We start from the raw sequence: 19372 nt of genomic DNA, 5'->3' as shown, positions 1-19372 counted from the left end.
TCCCTTCTCTAAAAAGTGTTTGTCACGTTCAATCGCGTGCTCTCACTACCGCACTTCAGCAGATTAAGTTACAAGCTAAACATATGTCCACGAAAAAATATAAACTTAATCAATAGCGAGGTATTAAAAGAATCTGATAAGTAGAGCGTGAATCTTGATCCTCAAAAAGGGGTGTGCTTGATGCTGTCGCAGATCCAGGGAGTGCATTTAGCTTAAAGCTAACGTCAGTTAGCCATCTAGCCAGGTAACATCGCTCGACACCTACGGCAAATAAGGGAGAGGTAAGAAATGGTTTGCTAATTTCATAGTTTTCTTGTAACGGTGTAGATTTGTCAGAGTAGAAGAAAACGTCAAAGTACTCAGAGAAATGCAGTGAGCAGTTTTAATACACAGGCAGAAGAGGCTAACCGTTCTTGGTTAACGTTATACAAGCTAGGGTAGCGTGTCAACGTTAGCAATTATATGGTAATGTGCTGGTTACTGTAGCAGGTAGTTATGATGTCTACATTGATGTTACAACTAGCTAGCTAGCTAATTTCTTTCTTTGATTTAGCGAAATCAAACACTGGCAGCTCTGGTGTGGCAGGCATAGTTTGCTACAATGTATCTCCCTCCTTGAAAGTAAGTCTGCTCAACTTGGATTGTTACAATGTTGACACTTTTCAGAGTTTAAAATGTAGCCAGCCCAAGTTAACGTTACTTTGGCAATTTGGGTTAAAATATGTCACTTAACGTTAGCCAAACCGCTCTTCGACCACAGAGATTTCAGAATCAATCTCACCAACATCACGTTGATAAATGCAGATAACTTGATTCTAGCTTTTCAGGAAATTGATATCGAAGTGATTACAATTTCAACTCGGCTTCAGTTGCATGGATGCATGTTGTCTAGGGGGAAATTCCGATGAAGCCTAATGGACAAAAGTTAACTTTATTCTACTGATACCTCAATAGAGGCTTTACCGAGATTGCAGATAGATTAGTACTCAGTGTGCCGCTGTGGTTGTAGGGTAGCCACATATTTGTCTCCGCATGCAGAAGATCTTTATCCCTCTTGTTCCACTCGCTTATTGGGGTAAGCTTACCTTTTGCTCAGCCTATATTCAGACTTCCCTGGTAGCTGTGGTTTTATCTGGCAGTCAAGAATATCTTGGTTAAATGGCTCTTTGGTTTTCAGAACATCATAGACTGTGTCACTTACTGCACTGTATCTAGTCTAATTCACTAAGACAGCCAATATCTGTCACCACACCATTTCAGTCCCTCAGTTAATTTCCCTGACACAAACGTCTCTATGTGAAGTCATTTATTTCCCCAAACAAAAGCCATTAGGCAGTAGGCTAGTAGTCTGTATGCCCTGCCATTGTGTTGGATCCAGGGTTTTGCTCTTGTATACAGTCGCTTACTGTTAGTGTTTTAGCCCTAATCATTTGATCATCTTAAAAGCCCACATACTAGCCTGACGACGTTCGGGCTGGCTTTTCAGGCTACCCATACCTCACTTAGACTGGTTTTCTCACATGTTGCTCATATAGTGTTGGCCTCTGATGTTTTATTTTTAGTGGTAAATGTGTAGGCCTATGTATATAGCACATTATCATACACAATGGTGATTCAATGTGCTGTGGTATGACATTCTTACTCTGTCGTTGACTTCTTAATCTGTTGGTCACATCATGTGAAAGATTTTTTTGCGTGTTTTTGCATGTCTTATTCACCCATATCTGTAAACACACTGTGAGCCTAGCTCATGACAGCCTGGGGGTAAAGGCTGGGTCGCCCAATTCCATCCAATTTCAATTCAGTTGTATTTGTGTGGGGGGCTATTAACAATAGGCCTAGATATTGTGACAATGGCCTTTCACAAACTATGCACCCTATATATGTAGCCTGTGCAAAATAAGTGTCCACTCACCAATAGGAGACCCACAACTTAGCGTATACAGATACCTGTCTGTTGTATGGAAAATCGTCATCAATATGGTAATTTTCAAATATAGTAGGATTGTGATTAACAAGACTGATGTAGCATGCACTTTTATTAAATTAAGTTGATGCTATTGGCTTTGTGCATTGCAATTGTCTTGGCACCATAATATGTATGACATGTGATTAGACAAGGGCTGCAACTAGCAATTATTTTAATAATCGATTAAGATAATCTATTGATTATTATTATCGAATTGTTAATTAATCTAGGCTAGTTGTTTAATTGATAAAATGGCAGAAAATTGTGAAAAAAATCCGAATTAATGATGACCAAAATAGTTGACTATTAATTTAATAGTTGACAACAGTTGATTTATTAATTGTCATAGTGCTAGAGTAAACTTTTGGTCTAAATGGTTACTCTGTCCTGAAATAAACACTTACTGTATATGGGTGGGTGGGTCTGGTATCGCTGAAAGACTTTTCAGCACAAGAGTAGCACATTTCACAGTGATCATGGAACTAGACTCGGTTAACAGATCCCTGTAGGACCAACGCTGAGCAGATGGTGATGATGGGTCGATCTGAGCTGAACTGAGCAGGAGAAAGTGATGGCGACTCTTACGAGCCCCCCCCCCACCACCACACACACACCCACCCTCCCCTCCCTGTCTACTGTAGACACAGCGTGGGTCTAATCCCTGGGCCATAAGGACAGCCAGGCCGGAGGAGAGGCCAGTCTAGAGGACAGAGTGACTCTGTAGGGATGGGGTTCTCATCAAGGGCCACGTCCAAATCAGCCTCCCATGGATTTGACAAGGAAGTTTCCCTGCTGTTGCTCTTGTCACAGTGTTGTCAGAGGTGTAGGTTGTAGTTGTACCTAACAGTGTATGCTTGGGTCCACTCAGTAGGTGTGTTGGTATGTTGTTAATCTCACCATCTCTTCTAAAAGTTAGATCACACGGGAAATGACTTGTGTAACACTGTATAACTTGGCATGATTTGCCATTGCCAACGCACGATATGTCTGGGAAAACAGTGAGCTTTTGAACAAAGTGCAGTGAAACATTAGCCTGGCTGACTAACACCAGATCAATTCTCAGTTGAAAATTGGTCTGGACCCAATCAGTTAGCATCTGATTTCCGAGGGTCAAAGCAAATTCAGTGAGATTCGTTTTTGTTCCCAGACTAGTGACGCACACACACAGCATCACAGCAACAGTATCAGCATCATTGTACTACATGTCTACTAACACTCCTCTTTCTGTCTCTGTAATTCAACTTAGATACTAAATTGATCTGGACAATTTCTGGACATGAAAAATTTGTGCTTGTTTTTGAGAAGAAGTCTTTGTTGACTAGTGAAGCGCAACACATAAAGTATGGATTTGTTAATTGTGCAGCATGATGACATCTTCTGTTCCGTCACAGCCTTTTCCCTTCTCTCTTTTATTTTCTCTCCTTCTTGACTGTCATGGTGAAGTACTTGACAGATGCCCTAAATGTGCAAAATATACTGGAACATTAACAACAGCCAACCCCCCCCCCAAAAAAAAGATACTGAATGAATGAACAAATGAATAGGTGAATAAACAAACAAACCAACCAACCAATAAATGAATAAATGAATGAACGGATGAATGAATGAACGGATGGATGATGTTCTGTTCCTCTCTCCTGTCCTGCAGCATGCTGAGGCGGCACGGCTGGTAGAATGAAGAGCCCGGCGCACCGCAGCAGGGACATCGAGAGGCAAGCGGGCTACCTGCGTCCGGAACACTGCGCCCCTCCGCCCCAGCTGGGCCCGGGCGCCGGCGCCATGTGGTTCATCCGCGACGGCTGCGGCATCGTGTGCGGAGTCATCACCTGGATGCTGGTGCTGTTCGCCGAGTTTGTGGTGCTCTTCGTCATGCTGATGCCTGCGCGCAGCCTGCTCTACAGCCTTGTGAACGGTGTGCTCTTCAACACCCTCGCCTTCCTCGCCCTCGCCTCCCACTTTAGGGCCATGTGCACAGATCCGGTCAGTCAGTCGGTCAGCAGCCTGGTGCCGTGCAAATCTTTAGGCATTTGTTGTAACAATATATTTTCCTTCTATATTAATGTGTAGGCTATGTTTAAATGTTCAAACATTCTTTTATATGCACAGCATTTACAGCTGGAGATATTATGATACTATGAGTAATGGCAGGAAATTGATCTGGACATCTATGAAAAATCTTTGCTTGTTCAATCTGGCAGAATACTACTGTTGCTATTGCATTTACTATTTAGTCAGTTCAGATTAAAAACACTGTTTTTGGAAGATTGACATACTGACGTGGTGTGTGTGTGTGTGGAGGTGATGTACTGTGTGTGTGTGTGTGTGTGTGGGGGTGGAAGAGTGATGTACTGATGTGGATGTGTGCTCATGTTGGCAGGGAGCTGTGCCAAAAGGGAATGCCACCAAAGAGTTCATCGAGAGCCTCCAGCTGAAGCCAGGACAGGTGGTCTACAAGTGCCCCAAGTGCTGCTGCATCAAACCTGACAGAGCGCACCACTGCAGGTCAACTCACCTCCCTCTTTTCTCTCCTGAAGAATATGCAGTCAAGGCCAATATGATTCATACCTATGGATGCCTACTTTTGATTCATGGTGCATTTTTATATGATCAATAGGCTTGTTCTGCCAGGAAAGGACATAAGCACAAAACAAAAAAGGATACTTTGTGTCAATGTGAGATGTAAATGACAAACAGAGCGATTTCCATGTTTACTTGGTCTTAGAAGAGATCGTATTGAAAGGAAAATCTGGCAGAAGTGTTAATAATGATGGACTTAACTCTATCCTGTGTGTAATTGTATCGTGTGTGTCTTTCACCACAACACAGACAGCCCACAGTGTAAACTACTTTTTGTTCCTTTAGACAGCGCTACCTATTGCATACCTGGTATAAAAATGAGAATGATGGCTACCCAAGCCAAGGGCTAGACATTTACAAATCTTTTGGACCCAGACTGCCCAGGTTTGGCAGTCTAGCTTTTTGGTGTTTAGCTTTTTTCGTCTGTATCTTGCTAGACGTAGAGAGGGCTGTGTTATATCTTTGAGGTCCAGGTTTGGCAGTCTAGCTTTTTGGTGTTTAGCTTTTCGTCTGTATCTTGCTAGACGCAGAAAGGACTGTGTTATATCTTTGAGGTCCAAATTAATTATTCAGTCCAGTGCCTCAATGCTGCGTTGGCAGAAATCAGTGTATCACACCGTTGGTCTACTGTGGTCTTAGCACTAGCATTCACCAAGAAGCGGAGGCATTTTGACATTTCTGATGTACCATTTCTCCCTCCCGTGGGGTCTGCCTGTGCAAGCTGGATTTGCTGAAGCTCCTTAACTCTCACCAGCTCAGATGAGAATAGCCCAGGGCTATCCCCCCCGGGTGCTGCAGTGTCAAACCGTGATGATTAATGAACTCGGGCACTCCCCGGTGATTCAGTGGTCATCTGTGACGGGCGAGACTGTCATGCTCTCCCGACATCTCCATCCCTCTTAATATGCGCGCCAGCTCTATGCCCTCTGTCTCTCCTCTTAATGGATGCCTACGCTCCTGTGTCAGCATTGGCTTTTATATCAGCGCTCTGTCTGTGCCCACATGGACACTCCTACCGCCATGCAACCAAGAGGCGCAGACTCACAGACCCTGAATGTGTGAGTGTGGGGGTCTTTTGGTTCCTTTGCTGTTGGAGGGATGAGTGTGGGGGCCTTTGGTTCCTTTGCTGCTTCAGTCTGTCACGTTAAATTGGCTTGCAATATCAACTCCACTTCGCATCGGTGTTCCGTTCCCCCAATGTTGACATGGTCAGAATTTATTTTCTGATAATGACTGGTGGAGAATACATTTTATTAGGCTATACGGCTACTTTAGTAGTACGGCTACTAAATAAGAAAAGGAAACTTCACGAGTCTTACAGTTATTTGGTGACCCTTTCATGCGTCTGCTGAGAAAACAAATAGATCACCACACAAATATAATTTGAAAGTTTCAGATGTTGCATAAAAACGTGTGCATAGAAATACTTGCTTACTTTCACTTTCAATGATGGTGAACAAATACTCACAGAATGATATGAAAGACGTGGTTCATCGCTCAAAACCCGTTGTCACTGTCATTATAGGCTATTTTTGCAGTGGTCATTATAGCAAAGATCCTTGATTGCTGACCAAGATGAAGAACCGTAATTTGTTCGACACTGTCTGACTGATTATAGGCTACAATATTATTGGACCTCCAAACATGGGAGGGCCCATTCATTTGAATGAAACTCGCAGCGGAACTTGCAAACCTCTGCAGCATTCTGAAAAGCTGTATAATAGGCTAATGATAGGCTACTTTCAAAAATATGTCTGGCCGGTCATTTTTGTCATCTAGCAGCCACTTTGGCTAGTAGGCCAAAAAGTTAATATCGGCCCCTGTGTGAGTGGGGGCCTTTTGGTTCCTTTGCTGTAGGAGGGATGAGTGTGTGGGCCTTTTGGTTCCTTTGCTGTAGGAGGGATGAGTGTGTGGGCCTTTTGGTTCCTTTGCTGTAGGAGGGATGAGTGTGTGGGCCTTTTGGTTCCTTTGCTGTAGGAGGGATGAGTGTGTGGACCTTTGGTTCCTTTGCTGTAGGAGGGATGAGTGTGGGGGCCTTTTGGTTCCTTTGCTGTAGGAGGGATGAGTGTGTGGGCCTTTTGGTTCCTTTGCTGTAGGAGGGATGAGTGTGTGGGCCTTTTGGTTCCTTTGCTGTAGGAGTGCTAACAGCTGAGCAGACCCAGGCCAAGATGCCTCTTGTTAGGGTGCCTCTTATCAGTGTGCCTCTGTTAGGGTGCCTCTTATCAGTGTGTCTCTGTTAGGGTGCCTCTTATCAGTGTGCCTCTGTTAGGGTGCCTCTTATCAGTGTGCCTCTGTTAGGGTGCCTCTCTGTAGGGCCCCTGGTGCATGCCATAGCTGAAGGCATTGTGTTAATTACATTGAGTTTGGCTCTCGGGGAACAGCTTGTCAAAGGGCAGTGCTAGAGCTAGAGCTTGTGTCCTATATTCTCAAAGACACTGGCCAAGCAGCACACTGCTAGTGCTTTCATGTGGTGCCATCATGCAAATTAATGCCACTTGGCTTTCTCTCCATGTGTGTGTGTGTGTGTGTGTGTGTGTGTGTGTCTTTCTTTCCATCTCTATCACTCTGTGTGTGTGTGCATTCCCTGATATCAGTGTGTGTAAGCGGTGCATCCGGAAGATGGACCACCATTGCCCCTGGGTGAACAACTGTGTGGGGGAGAACAACCAGAAGTATTTTGTGCTCTTCACTGTAAGTGTTGTCCCCAGATTGCAGAATAATATTCATGTGAGAAACAGCACAAGTCAGCACTATGAGCTCAAGCATGAATTGAAAATCATGATCATTTTCACATGCCGATCTGTACAAAAATGTTGAGAGCACACGAGGTTAAACTTGTTGGCTTACCATTTAAAACCCTAAAAGGCAAAATGCTACTATTGTACTAATGTAACTTGTAGTAATTGATAGTCTTGTGCTTGTTGTTGTTGTTCTAGATGTACATTGCACTGATATCGTTGCACGCGCTCATCATGGCGGCCTTTCATTTTGTCTTCTGCTTCGAGGAGGACTGGAACAGTAAGTATTGTATTGATTGCACACAGCTCTGTTTTCAGCATATTGACTAAACATTATACACAAGTATATGGTGTCTGTCTTTCATTCCTGGTAGACTTTACTGGCAGTGGCCATGTGATTTCAAATATGTTTGAAATACCTAAATGTTTAAAATGCTTACAAAACAGCTCTGTTTTCATCATACTGTCTAAGCATTACCAGTACATATAACACACATATATGGTGTTTTTCATTCCTGTTAGACTTTACTGGCCATGTGATTTCAAATACGCTTGAAGTATTTAAATGCTTAAAATCAGTTCATAGCAGTGTTGTGTATATTTAAAAGCATTTAGACGTCACCCTGCTCTCTCTCTGCTGTCTATGTAACCAGTCAGATGTGTTTCTGTCAGTTTAATGAAGGTAAAAACCCGGTTGTGGTTTTTTAACTGGCTGCAGAGAAAGTAGGTCAGTTAGCAGTGAGTAAATCCTGTTTTTTTTTTTTTTTTCTGAGCGGAATTGGTGCTGTCTGTATACCGTAGCAGGTTACTCACAATTATTTAGTAGTCAGCAAATTGATGTCATTGCACTGTTGTCTGTTTGGTTGTTTCAAAATGGGCAAGTATATCAACTACCGGTAGTATCATAGTTGTTTGTAATATCAGTGTTCAACTAGTTCAACTTCATGGCTTTTAGTGAAGAAAGCACTAAAATGTATAACTTCAGTATAACTACTGATTATTTTCTGAAAAATGCTCAAAGATTTTGCAATGGTTCTGACTTGCAGACCCTTTTATCCAAAATTACTTACAAGTGATGTAAATGGCAAGCAAATCGCGGCAACAGAAAAGGCATCAAAAGCAATGCAATGTTTGTAAGCACACATTGTGTCTTAAGAGCTCCTCTACTGAAATCCACTTGGAGAACATTAATCCCTCGCCCCATAACCTGGTTGCTATCTAATTCCCCTTTTATTTAAACATATTGATGCCTTTAATCGGACAGGACCCCCCAACCCCCCCCTTTTCAGTATGATCCTCATCATGTCCTCTTCCTATTGCTCCACCCATGTCCCCGTTCCCCAAACCCGCTCCCCCACTTCTCCCCAGCGTGCAGTTCCTTCTCGCCTCCGGCCACAGTCATCCTCCTCATCCTCCTGTGCTTCGAGGCGCTCCTCTTCCTCATCTTCACCTCTGTGATGTTCGGCACGCAGGTCCACTCCATTTGTACCGATGAGACCGTAAGTGACGGCCCTTATGCCAATTCCCGCAAATCGCTTCTCCTGATTGGCTCCTCTCTTCATAGTCCTTTCCACATTACGTCACTTCCTGTGAAGTCACCATGGCTGTATGAATCTGTCCTTAGACACAAGTGACACACCTGGAACATTTGCATCTAATGTCTCTACCGTAGTCAGGCCTTAGTCAGTTAGTAAGTAGTTAGTTAGTTAGTTAGTTAGTTTTAGGTAACAATTTATGTCATCATTTTGTTCGTTTCTATGTTTGTACATTTTGTTTTTTACCCTGTTTCCCCAATTCTAAATGACAAAAACTGAGAGCTTATGTTCCATAATGCATCACCATAGTATTTTAAGTATACATGTATAAATCTGAAGTCTCAATGATGATGTAAGTGCATATTGACGTTGTATTTCAGTGGTAGTTTACTATGCGAGTGCTTCTAAGCTGTAGGTCAGTTTTACTATTAGAGGAGATAAAATGGTATTGATCGTGCCAGCCTGATCCCATTTCACCATGATGCTGCTTAGCCATGCAGTTGTAAAGGACCAGCTTAACTACAGGCCTTCCCGCTTAGTGACGTCTCACTACATTTTACACCATGCTTAATTTTATATGGCTTTTGTTTCAGTGCAATACTATGAGGTACTTCACTGAAGTAAGTGGAATAGCAAAGAGTGATGGCATATTGATACTTCATAACTATGTAGAATTGGTAACCCAGTGTTTAGTATGTTAACCTGTACTTAATGCTGGATCTGACATGTGCCGTGGAACTAGATCTCTATGGTAGATGTTCCTGCAACATTCTTAATATAGTAATCTCTCTGAAGTGTGGTTTTTCTTCTCCACAGTAGAAAGGGCTTTGTGTCACTATGAATTATCCCATTAACTTAATTTGATACATTTTTACATCCCCTCACTTTGTGTGTGTCTGTGTGTGTGTGTGTGTGTCTGTCTGTGTTTGTGTCTTTCTCTGTGTCTGTGATGACGTCTCGTCATCTTTGATTTTCTCTGCTCTGTTTTCAGGGCATAGAGCAGTTGAAGAAGGAGGAGAGACGATGGATTAAGAAGTCCAAGTGGATGAACATGAAGGTGGTGTTTGGCCACCCTTTCTCCATAGGCTGGCTCAGTCCCTTCTCCACGCCGGACCATGGAAAAGCTGAGCCCTACCAGTACGTAGTCTGACGCAGGACCAACCGTCGCTCTGGCTGAAACCTGGCGCACGTGCCCCGCGAGGTGTGGCGCGCATTGATGATGCGTGCAGACAGCGCCACCACAGCACCGGCCTGCTCACCTAAGCAGACCCCTCTCTCAGCATGATTATGAGGACTGAGGACTTCTGGCACCGGATGAACTGCTCTTAATTTTTCTCTCTATTTCTTTTTTCCCACTGTTCCTCTTATCTTGGTGACAGAAAGATGTCACCAGCCGACTCAGAGATTGCACAGACACTGAACAGATATCTGCCTGCATTCATAGAAATAATCATAACCTTTGGTCTTTAAGTTGTGGTGTCCATTCTTGTTTTGCTTTATCTTTCATGATCATCTCTAGTTGGTAACAACGGCGCCTTATAACTAACTAACTGCCTGAGGCCTACTTCTGGATGACTCTAGTCGACTATCTAGTGAAGCTGAAGCTGAGCCATTTTTTTGATTTTGCTCTTTTTCAATCACTGGAAGTGCACTCAAAATGACAACAGAAGACTAAAATGCAGTGGTGACGTTACCACATACTTTTCTGAGACAACCTGTACTCACAAACCAAAGCATGTGGCTCTCACCAATAGATGCTCCAGAGTCTTATAGCCTCAAAGTGTTCAGCTTTGTTGTGTAATGTGTAGACCAACAACAACTACAGTCACTCCACAATACTACTGCAAGGTTATTACATGAAGCAAATACTCAAACAATCTGTTTCTATGGTATTGTAAGTCAATATTACAGTCTTAACATAATATAGTTGTCAAATCAGATAATTTGTCAATGTAATATGGTTGTCAATCAGATAATTTGACTGAAGATCTGGTCATACAACAGTTCATTGATGTGGAGGTTAGGTCAGTAGAAGAACAGACAGGCCTTTGCTACTGGAGCGAATAAACTCAAGCAATGTGGGGCCAAGTTGTCTGCTTTATCAACTAACATTTCTAATCTCTTGTTTCTGAATACTGTCATTATATCATAATAACAAGAGCAGGGCAGAGTTGCACAGGATTCATGGAAATTGCCTTTTTACCTCTGAGAAAGTGAACAGACCACAGGCTGCATGGTCTGGTTAACTGCCTTATTGTAGGTGGCCCTGGGCTTCAGGCTCTGAGCTGTGTCTCCATCCTTCACATTTTGCCAAAGGTGATGTTGCAGTTTTTCTTTCTTTCCAAAAGGAGAGATGCTTAACGTTGAAAGCAGAAATATCCCCTCTTTACATGCCTACAGCTCAAAGCAGAATGTACCAGACAGACCCTTAGATAAGGGAGTCATGATCAGTTTATTCAGCTTTTGAGATTCTGTTGCCTTTGTAAATGTGACTAACCCCATCAATAGTTTTAGCAAATATTTGTCTTATTTAAGTGAAATAGTTCCCCCTCGTCATCCAGCTCCACTGGAAAGTCTCCAACTATCACTAACAATAACAAAGTTTAGTTCCAGTGCTGGTTTCGACCAGGCACAGTACTGTACCTGATGTTTTAAAAAAAAAAAAAAAAATGTTTTTAATATGCGATTTTTTAAAAGTACACCACTGCACCATTACGTGAGCGGTATAAGCAGTTAGAAGTGGAAGTTGCACTCATCATCACCTCAACCTTTCTGGTCTAGCTGGAACTAATATCACGATCAGGGATGAGGATGTACGACTGTGATGTACGACTATGACTCGCTGTCAAGATCTGCCAGCTGTCTGTGATCTCACCAAAGTTGTAGTGGCTGTCTATCAAGCGCCTGCAGCTGGTACAGATCCAGCTCATTCTGTGCTGGTGTAGCCTCAGAAGACCCCTCTTCCCACACTTTCTCTATCCCCTCCCCTCCCCTCCCACCCCCACTACTTGTGCTGGGTCCCTTTCTTGGAGAACAGTTTGCCAGATGCAAAAGGGATCAGTTGTGTCTACCATGCACCAGCTAGTGTGTGTGTGTGTGTGTGTGTGTGTGTGTGTGTGTGTGTGTGTGTGTGTGTGTGTGTGTGTGTGTGTGTGTGTGTGTGTGTGTGTGTGTGTGTGCGTGCGTGCGAGAGAAAGCAATTACTTTGTTTGCCCCCCCCCCTCTCACTTTGTCTGTCTGTGTGTGTGTGTGTGTGTGTGTGTGCGAGCGCGCGCGCGAGAGAGAGGAACCATGCACGTTTTGGCAGTACCTTTTTCTGCATTAGAATTGTGAAACAAAAAGACCCAATTGCTGCTGCTGATGCCACTGTTGGAGTCTTCGCGTCGGCCTTGGTGATAAGGAAGGGAAGTGTGGGGTCTGTCAGCAGAGTGGGGATAAACATTCCAGGGCTTCCCTGGGGCCTAGTGCCCCTCTCATTAGCATAATTCAGTTTGATTTCTGCTATTAAGAGTGAGCCGTGGCTGGTGTGGGGACTTGCTGGTGTTTATACTTGGGGAGAATGATCAAGCTTAATGTACAGTTTCTGATGAAAAGGGACAGGTGCTCTTCTCCCTTAAGCTTTCTTTTTTTCTCTCTCTCTCTCTCTCTCTCTCTCTCTCAATTGCTTTAGTATCCATCACATTGTTCCTTTTTATTTTGTTTGATACCTGTAAATAATGTGTATTCACATTGTGCATATATTTCAAATGTCTGCAATAAATGCAACATGTGATGATGATTCAGTGGCTTTCACCTTGAAAGTAAATGCAATAAATCTTTGTTTTTTCATCAGAACCCCTTTTGTGTGTGCATCAGAACATTGTGTATGTGTGATGCATGTCAAGTACTCAAAAGGTTGCCCATGTATCTCTTTACCTTTAGATCAAACATAGTTTAACTTACTTTGGGTTGACCTCATGCAGGCTGACATGGTCATTTCACAGGGGTGTGAAGGTGATTACAGCCCTTGTAATCTCTGACCACAATGACCAACTAGGAAAGCCAACACTTAATGCTTTTTGGATAATGCAGCAAATTAGCTGCCAGGAATGAGTAGAAAAGTGAGATCTGTGAAGAAAGGCTGGCAGACCAACTAATAGACTTTTGCCAATTAAACAATTCACAAAGTATGTTCCAAATAGGAGTTGGAATAGGAAATGGACTGAAGAAAAATATCTAAAACTATAATGATTTTTCTGATGTACAACTGCTTTATAAACACACTATGACAAAGTAGAGTAGATTCTTTTAAGCCATGTTTGTCATGTCAAGGTCAATTTTTCTGGATCTCCATTATTTGATGTCACAGACCTGGGCTACTGTCAGCTGGTTGTTTAGATCTTCATTTATCTGGATGTTTATTTTAGGAATCAGAGACCACAATATGTGCATATCCTTTAGTTAGGCCTGCCCAAGCAGTAGGGCACATATACAGCAGAAAACCTAGCACATCGTATATGAATGATTCATGTGACGCAAGGGAGCCCTGCATAACTGCAGTGACTTTATCTTAGGTGGTGTTCCTGGAGTTGGATGGGGAAGATGCCTATCCCAAAAACAATAACAAAATGATTCTTCAGAGATTATCCATCTGCTTCCCCATTCAGCTTTCAATGTTTAAAATTATGAAATGCTGTTTTCCAAACCTGGAAAAGTATGGAAATTTGGGTGTTGGTCTTGAAAAAGAGGTTTTGCTCATAGTAACATAGAAACAAAACAAAAAAAAATCAGTTCTTCAGAAATGGGCAAGCACCAGATGCTTCTGTTAAATCCTTATACAGTCAACCAATTAAGAGTTACTACTGTAATTGGCAAAAAATAGACTCATGACTGTCTGCACTGTCCACCGTCTCTGTCTATGATTAGATCGCTGTCCAGACAGACGGAGTAGAATTCTGCATTTAAGCAAAATAATTCATCCGCTAAATTCAATTAAGGCGCTAAATGCCTTTTAAACTCAGTCAACCATAGTGGCTACATTCCTTATTTCCTCACACTAACTGGAAGTGAGGGTGGGATGGGGGGGCTATTGGTTTTAGTACCATCCTGACTCGGTAGGGTCACCTCTTGATTAGACTTTCATCATCACTGACTGCAAAGACAGCTGAGCCTCCTAGAATCACTTCCATGTGATAAGTGTGCTTCACTTGGAGAGAGAGGTGAATTGTGTTTCATAAGAGATAAGTCATCTGGAAGGAAAGCTGAGAGAGGTTTTTTGGGGCTCTCTTCTCAGTTTGGTTTTCTCACTTTGAGCTATGGAGAAGAAATTACTTTGTTGCCATTACTACAACACTCCTGTCCTGTTTCTGATGTTTCATGATGAAACAGGAAATTGCACAAGCTCTAAAGTGAAAATCACTTCAAACTGTCCCAAAGAAATTGCAAGGGATTGTGTAATTTCACAAATTTAAGTAACAGATAAACATAAAATGCAAACTAGACAACCCACGGCACAGTCTAATCAGTCTGATAAACAAAACAATTAAATTATACTCTGATTGTATGCATCAACTACACTTTATAAGGACTCTTTAATTCAGTGGCTGTTGTAAGTCTTATGAGCATCCAGTTATGTACAGCCAGTTAGGCAAATTGCTTTGTTCAGTTGTCGAAGACCCTTTTTAGGAAAATACAACTGTAGCCGTTTTAGCTGCTTCTTCATGACTAGATAATTATGATTATGCTAAACACACAAACACATCAACAAATGGTTTGCTGTTTGGAAGGTTTATTCAATCACATTATTATTCAAGAATATATGAGTGTTTACACAGTTTCTGATGAATATTCCTTCAAATAAAAATGCAAATATTCAGAATTATAAAATAAAGGCATCTATGTACAGTGTACAGTGGTCAGAAGAAAGGCCCCTTCACACCAGGAACGAACTATAAAGACAACTAAATGAATATGTTGAAAACAACACAACTTGTGTTGTTTCTTAACACATCTTTGTGTCCAGATAGGGACAACACATTAATTTTAAGAGTGTATAACTAATAATAAAAGCATCCACACTGACCAACGATAAGGAAATCTTATCGTTATCGTTATAGTTTATGTGTGGACATTGTCAATCATATTAGCTAGGACGATACTTTTTTGCCGTTTAACGTTCTTGGTGTGAACGGCCCTTTCTCCACTGAATGTCTCAGTCCTCAGTGCCTTTTGATGATCAGAATCAGAAACAGGATCGGACTGAATTTGCCAAGTATGTTCATAAATACAAGGAATTTGGTTTTATGGAATCCAATCTATGACGGTAAAACATTTACATTAACACAGTGTTCCAATTACAGTTGCCTACTCTAAAGAAATCAAAATGCACACAAAGAAGGTGGTTTCTACATACTGTGTAAAAAGAAAGTCCAAACAACCTTCTCTCTAAAACAGGTATTCACATTTTCAGGGAACTGTGTATTCCTTCTGTCGTGTACACATTTTTAAAAATCTACAGCTGAAGTGGACTGGGACATAACTGCTTACCGGTATATGAGTTTAGGACACTGTGCCAAGTCCATCCAAGTTTGTTAAAAAACTTCCATTTTACTGCTGGTCCAAAATGTACTACCCTGACCTTGTAAAATGCAGCAAAAAATATGTAGGAAGAACGTTGGATCGAGGAAGTGTACTGAATGCTGGGTCTTAGTACTTAGCTACAGAAGGAATGTACATTTCATTTGTCTAACACCTTTTCGTTGCATGCATATTAAGTTACACATCAAAACCAAAAGAGCAACTGCCATTGGTTGATTACCAATAACAGTAGAAGCTGTCAGTATCGAGATTATCGAACTGTCAAAACAATCACCAACATTATTGCACGTCACCCCAATCCTTCTTGTGTACGTCACAGTGATATGGGATAATTGGAAGTACACAGTAGATAACCCGCATGCATGAGATATGATGCTATTTCGGCTGTCACTCAGAGAGTTCAAGGGTGCGTTCTGAAAGCGACCACACTGTGCAAGCCACCTCCGCCCGTCACGATGCTAAAAACTGGCTGTCTATATATGTGAGTGTGTGCACGCGCACTTGTGCTACGTTTTGGTCTGATCCATTAGAAGTCAAGCTGGACACAGTGGACAGAGTAATTAGCCTACTTGTTTAAAAAAAAAAAAAAACAGTAATGTCTCTGTTGGGATGATTGTGTTAGAATAGACTAAATGGATGTACGCAAGTGATGAAGCTTCCCCATTAAGAGGTCTGTCTCCAAACTAGCCTAATCAGACCACGAAATCTCATCTCATGATTAATGCCGTCTGGGTTATATAGATCTCCTCATGAGGCGCTGTAGTCTTTGGTATGATAGAAAAACTCAACTGTGTGGTTGGGACTCAAGCCTTGATTAGGAACTTAGTCTAACAACACTCTTTAGCCGTTTACAATACAGTTTACAAACCGTCCCTCTAACACATAATATAAAATAAGACGTAAACGAAACTCTTCACATAATCTGCTAAATAAAACAGTTTCAGGAGGTCTCACCAAGGCTTACTCCACAGGACTTTTTCTGCGTCAGGTACCTATATGTGGAGAATTTCTGCGTGGTGTGGAGTATCAGTATGTGGAGTATCTGTGTTTGGAATATCCGCTGTATGTGTGCACCATCTGTGTGTGAAGTACCTGTGAGTACTATGCCATGCAGAGACAGTGATCACTTCAGCAGATATGCAGAGATATAAACCGCCTGCTCACGCCATACACAGATGCTGTGTCAGTGTAAAAATCTATACAGAGCCCATCTGCCCAATAGCAACACATTTTACACGTTTCCACAGGGCACTTCAATGGTGAGCAGACATGCATAATAGTGGCATGAGAGCTGGATATATTGGATGTTAAAAAAACTATAACAGAGGTAAAATACTTTCACAGTAACATTTCAGATTGTATGATTTTGCTGAACCTGACGTCCAACAAAAATATTAAGACCACTGAAGTATGGATGCCATGTAGTTAAATTTACTGTAGATAGAGTAAGTGTGGTCAGTCCCAGCTAAATCTTGGCTGTATCTGACCCTGATGTGGCTCACAAGAAAACTACACCAGGTGCGCAAACTGAAGCGCTCTGTTCGTGTAGCATAAAAATAGTTTAAGAGTTCTAATAGTTTTTAGAAGATTGGTCTAATTTTTTTGAACGTACGTGCCACTATCACATCTGGTGTAGCCAGTTGTACTGATGATAGTGGAAGCTAATAGTTGCAGCAGACGCAACACGAATGAAACGCTTCAGATACGTGCCTGATGTAGCCTCCCTGTGACCCTGATGAGACTTAAACTCTGTTGCTGTGTGTGGGAGTGGTCAATCACTGGTGCTGGTGAGATGACGCTGGCCACCATTTTCTATTCCCACTCAAATATTCCCACCAGTGGACCAGTGGATGTGGTGTCTTTTCTGTGTGTGTGTGTGCATGTGAGTGTGTGTGTGTGTGTGAGAGAGAGAGAGAGAGATGTGTTTGATAGTAATACTGGCCTAACCCACAGGTGCATCTGGACCAAATGGGGTGCGGATCTCATCCCGATCCGCTCCAAAGGCAGCTGTTGTGTGGGGCTGTTCTCGGTCACCGGTGCCGAGATGGAGGCTACCCTCCATTTTTCTATTCATCCTTCTTGGCGTCTGTGAGCCCGGGGTTGTGGGGAGCAGCTCGGTGAAGCACCAGAAGGCCCGAGAGGGTGAGGGAGATCCCCACCCACCACAGAGCAATGTGGGTCTCTCCGAAGATGAGCTGCCCCAGGAATGCCTGCGCAAAAACACAGTTCACACATAAATGTCTCAAGGCTGCATTAACACTATTTCTGTTTGGAGGATGGTTTTAGTATTCATTTGATGGTCAACCAACCAAGCAATTACAAGGTTTATTTAGTTTGACTATTATTTATCTTTATCCATATTGTCTTCATTTCAGTCTTTGCATGTTATCATTATTTTACGGTTTACTTTTATTATTATTCTGCTCTCTACACAAGGGGTAGGCTACTCGCTATTACTACAGTGAGCCTGGTTCTGTTTAAATACATGATTTTATCTATCAGTGTGGCTATTTATAACAGCAGCAGGTACTCACTGAGGAGACGAAGTTGGAGGCCGTGGTGGTCACAGTGGTTCGAGTGGAGGAGGAGGAGTATCTGAGCGCTTTGGCCAGGAACGTCCACATCACAGCATTACAGGTAAACAGCAGCCCCCCACACAGCAACCTCAAGGGAATGTGCAGCTGCAGGCAGAGTGATGAGGTTAAACACACACAATTTTAAGTGCTCTGGCTTCAATTAGATGCATAATAAAATAATCTGAGACTTTGAAGCAATTTCATCAGTTTGATGAATAAATTACTGCTCCCGTTTTTCCCCTTACAATAGAATTTTTCAGGCAGAGAGAAAATAATGAATAATTAACATTGACGATGGATGTGCGAATAAAATATGAATATGCTGGAGGAATCCTCTATTACATCATCATTAGGCTACAATGCCAACACGTGTTTGGTGTTGAAGGTCATCCTTGCCTAACACAATGCTGTTGGTCAAATATCAAACTGTCTACATTAATACATTTGTATTGTCACATTAACATCAGCCTGCTGTACAATCTCATACAATGTCACGGTCGGTTTGAGTCAAATGTCACATCAACTGAGGTAACGCTAAGGGCAGCCACGAGCCACAATGTCGTCGGTCTTTCTCACGCGGGCATTGCACGAGCGTGTCATGCAGCGTGCACTCGAAGGCGCTGGCGCTGGCGCTGGTGCTGATGCTGAGCGAGCGAGCGAGCGAGATGCGGACTGCTGCCAACTCTACTGAGGAACGACCTCGGTGCCACGCAAGAAGACCGACGACTCTCTGTGGAGAATTCTCCCGGAGAAGCCACTGACACTTTAATTATTTAAAGCCGCCCCGAGTCTCATCGTGTTAATTATTCAGCTTCATCAGAAGCAAGGGCTCACCCAGTCACAGGCGGTAGTTTCGTTCTCCTGTCGAAATTTACGCTGTTCGCCCCATGTCCTCAGCCCTGTCTCACAAACACCTTTAAGGTAATCGGTTCCGAGGGACAGTTTCGCAGACGAGGAGGCTACGGCTCCCAAGAAACCCGCCAGCAGTGCATAGAAAACCCCTGGAAACATGCTGACCGCCGAAGCACATATTTTTTTCCCAATCTCTCACATCTCTAACATCTCTATTGCTGTTTCAGGCTGCGTGTGCAGGGAATCCGCACTTCCTACCTACAGCCATCCAGTAGCAGCCACACCAATCAAAACACTTGGTCAGCGGCTCAGTCTCCGACGTCAGTGGCCAGGAGTGGAGTGTTGCTGTCATGTGTAGGATTGTGGGAGGAGTAGTTTGCTGTCTGCAGGGCAGCGTGATGTTGTGAAGATTTTTTTTAATTAAGAACTTATGTGCATTTTACAAAAATAATGTTTGCTATTAGTAGTCATTATAATGATAAAAAACATAACATTAGAGGGCAGTTAAATATCTTAGCTATCTTGGTGTACTGCAGCAGCCAGAGCCGG

The 19372-nt window shown here is 42.6% G+C and overlaps 2 protein-coding genes across 3 annotated transcripts; one reads left to right on the top strand and one right to left on the bottom strand.

Moving 5' to 3' along the window:
• The first annotated feature begins 3 nt into the window (after window positions 1–3).
• Window positions 4–11511, top strand: zdhhc3b (zinc finger DHHC-type palmitoyltransferase 3b). 2 transcript variants are annotated; one of them, XM_042077089.1, is made up of 7 exons: window positions 4–281; window positions 3618–3949; window positions 4347–4471; window positions 7141–7237; window positions 7483–7564; window positions 8614–8783; window positions 9811–11511. In XM_042077089.1, exons 2-7 carry the CDS (start codon window positions 3644–3646, stop codon window positions 9967–9969), a joined length of 939 nt encoding a protein of 312 aa, XP_041933023.1. In that variant the 5' UTR covers window positions 4–281; window positions 3618–3643; the 3' UTR covers window positions 9970–11511. The 2 variants fall into 2 exon arrangements, with proteins under 2 accessions (XP_041933023.1, XP_041933024.1); XM_042077090.1 differs by having other exon boundaries at window positions 5–281; window positions 8653–8783.
• Window positions 11512–14578: 3067 nt separating this feature from the next.
• On the bottom strand, window positions 14579–19090 carry LOC121696226 (transmembrane protein 42). Its single transcript, XM_042077584.1, has 3 exons — window positions 18806–19090; window positions 17930–18076; window positions 14579–17605 (listed from the first exon to the last, which is right to left on the bottom strand). Exons 1-3 carry the CDS (start codon window positions 18980–18982, stop codon window positions 17462–17464), a joined length of 468 nt encoding a protein of 155 aa, XP_041933518.1. The 5' UTR covers window positions 18983–19090; the 3' UTR covers window positions 14579–17461.
• Between the last annotated feature and the right edge of the window lie 282 nt (window positions 19091–19372).

This window comes from Alosa sapidissima, chromosome 21 (genome assembly GCF_018492685.1).
Source record: "Alosa sapidissima isolate fAloSap1 chromosome 21, fAloSap1.pri, whole genome shotgun sequence".
Taxonomy (NCBI): domain Eukaryota; kingdom Metazoa; phylum Chordata; class Actinopteri; order Clupeiformes; family Clupeidae; genus Alosa; species Alosa sapidissima.
The sequence above is the reverse complement of the archived record's forward strand: the minus strand, read 5'-3'. Positions and strand labels throughout refer to the sequence as shown.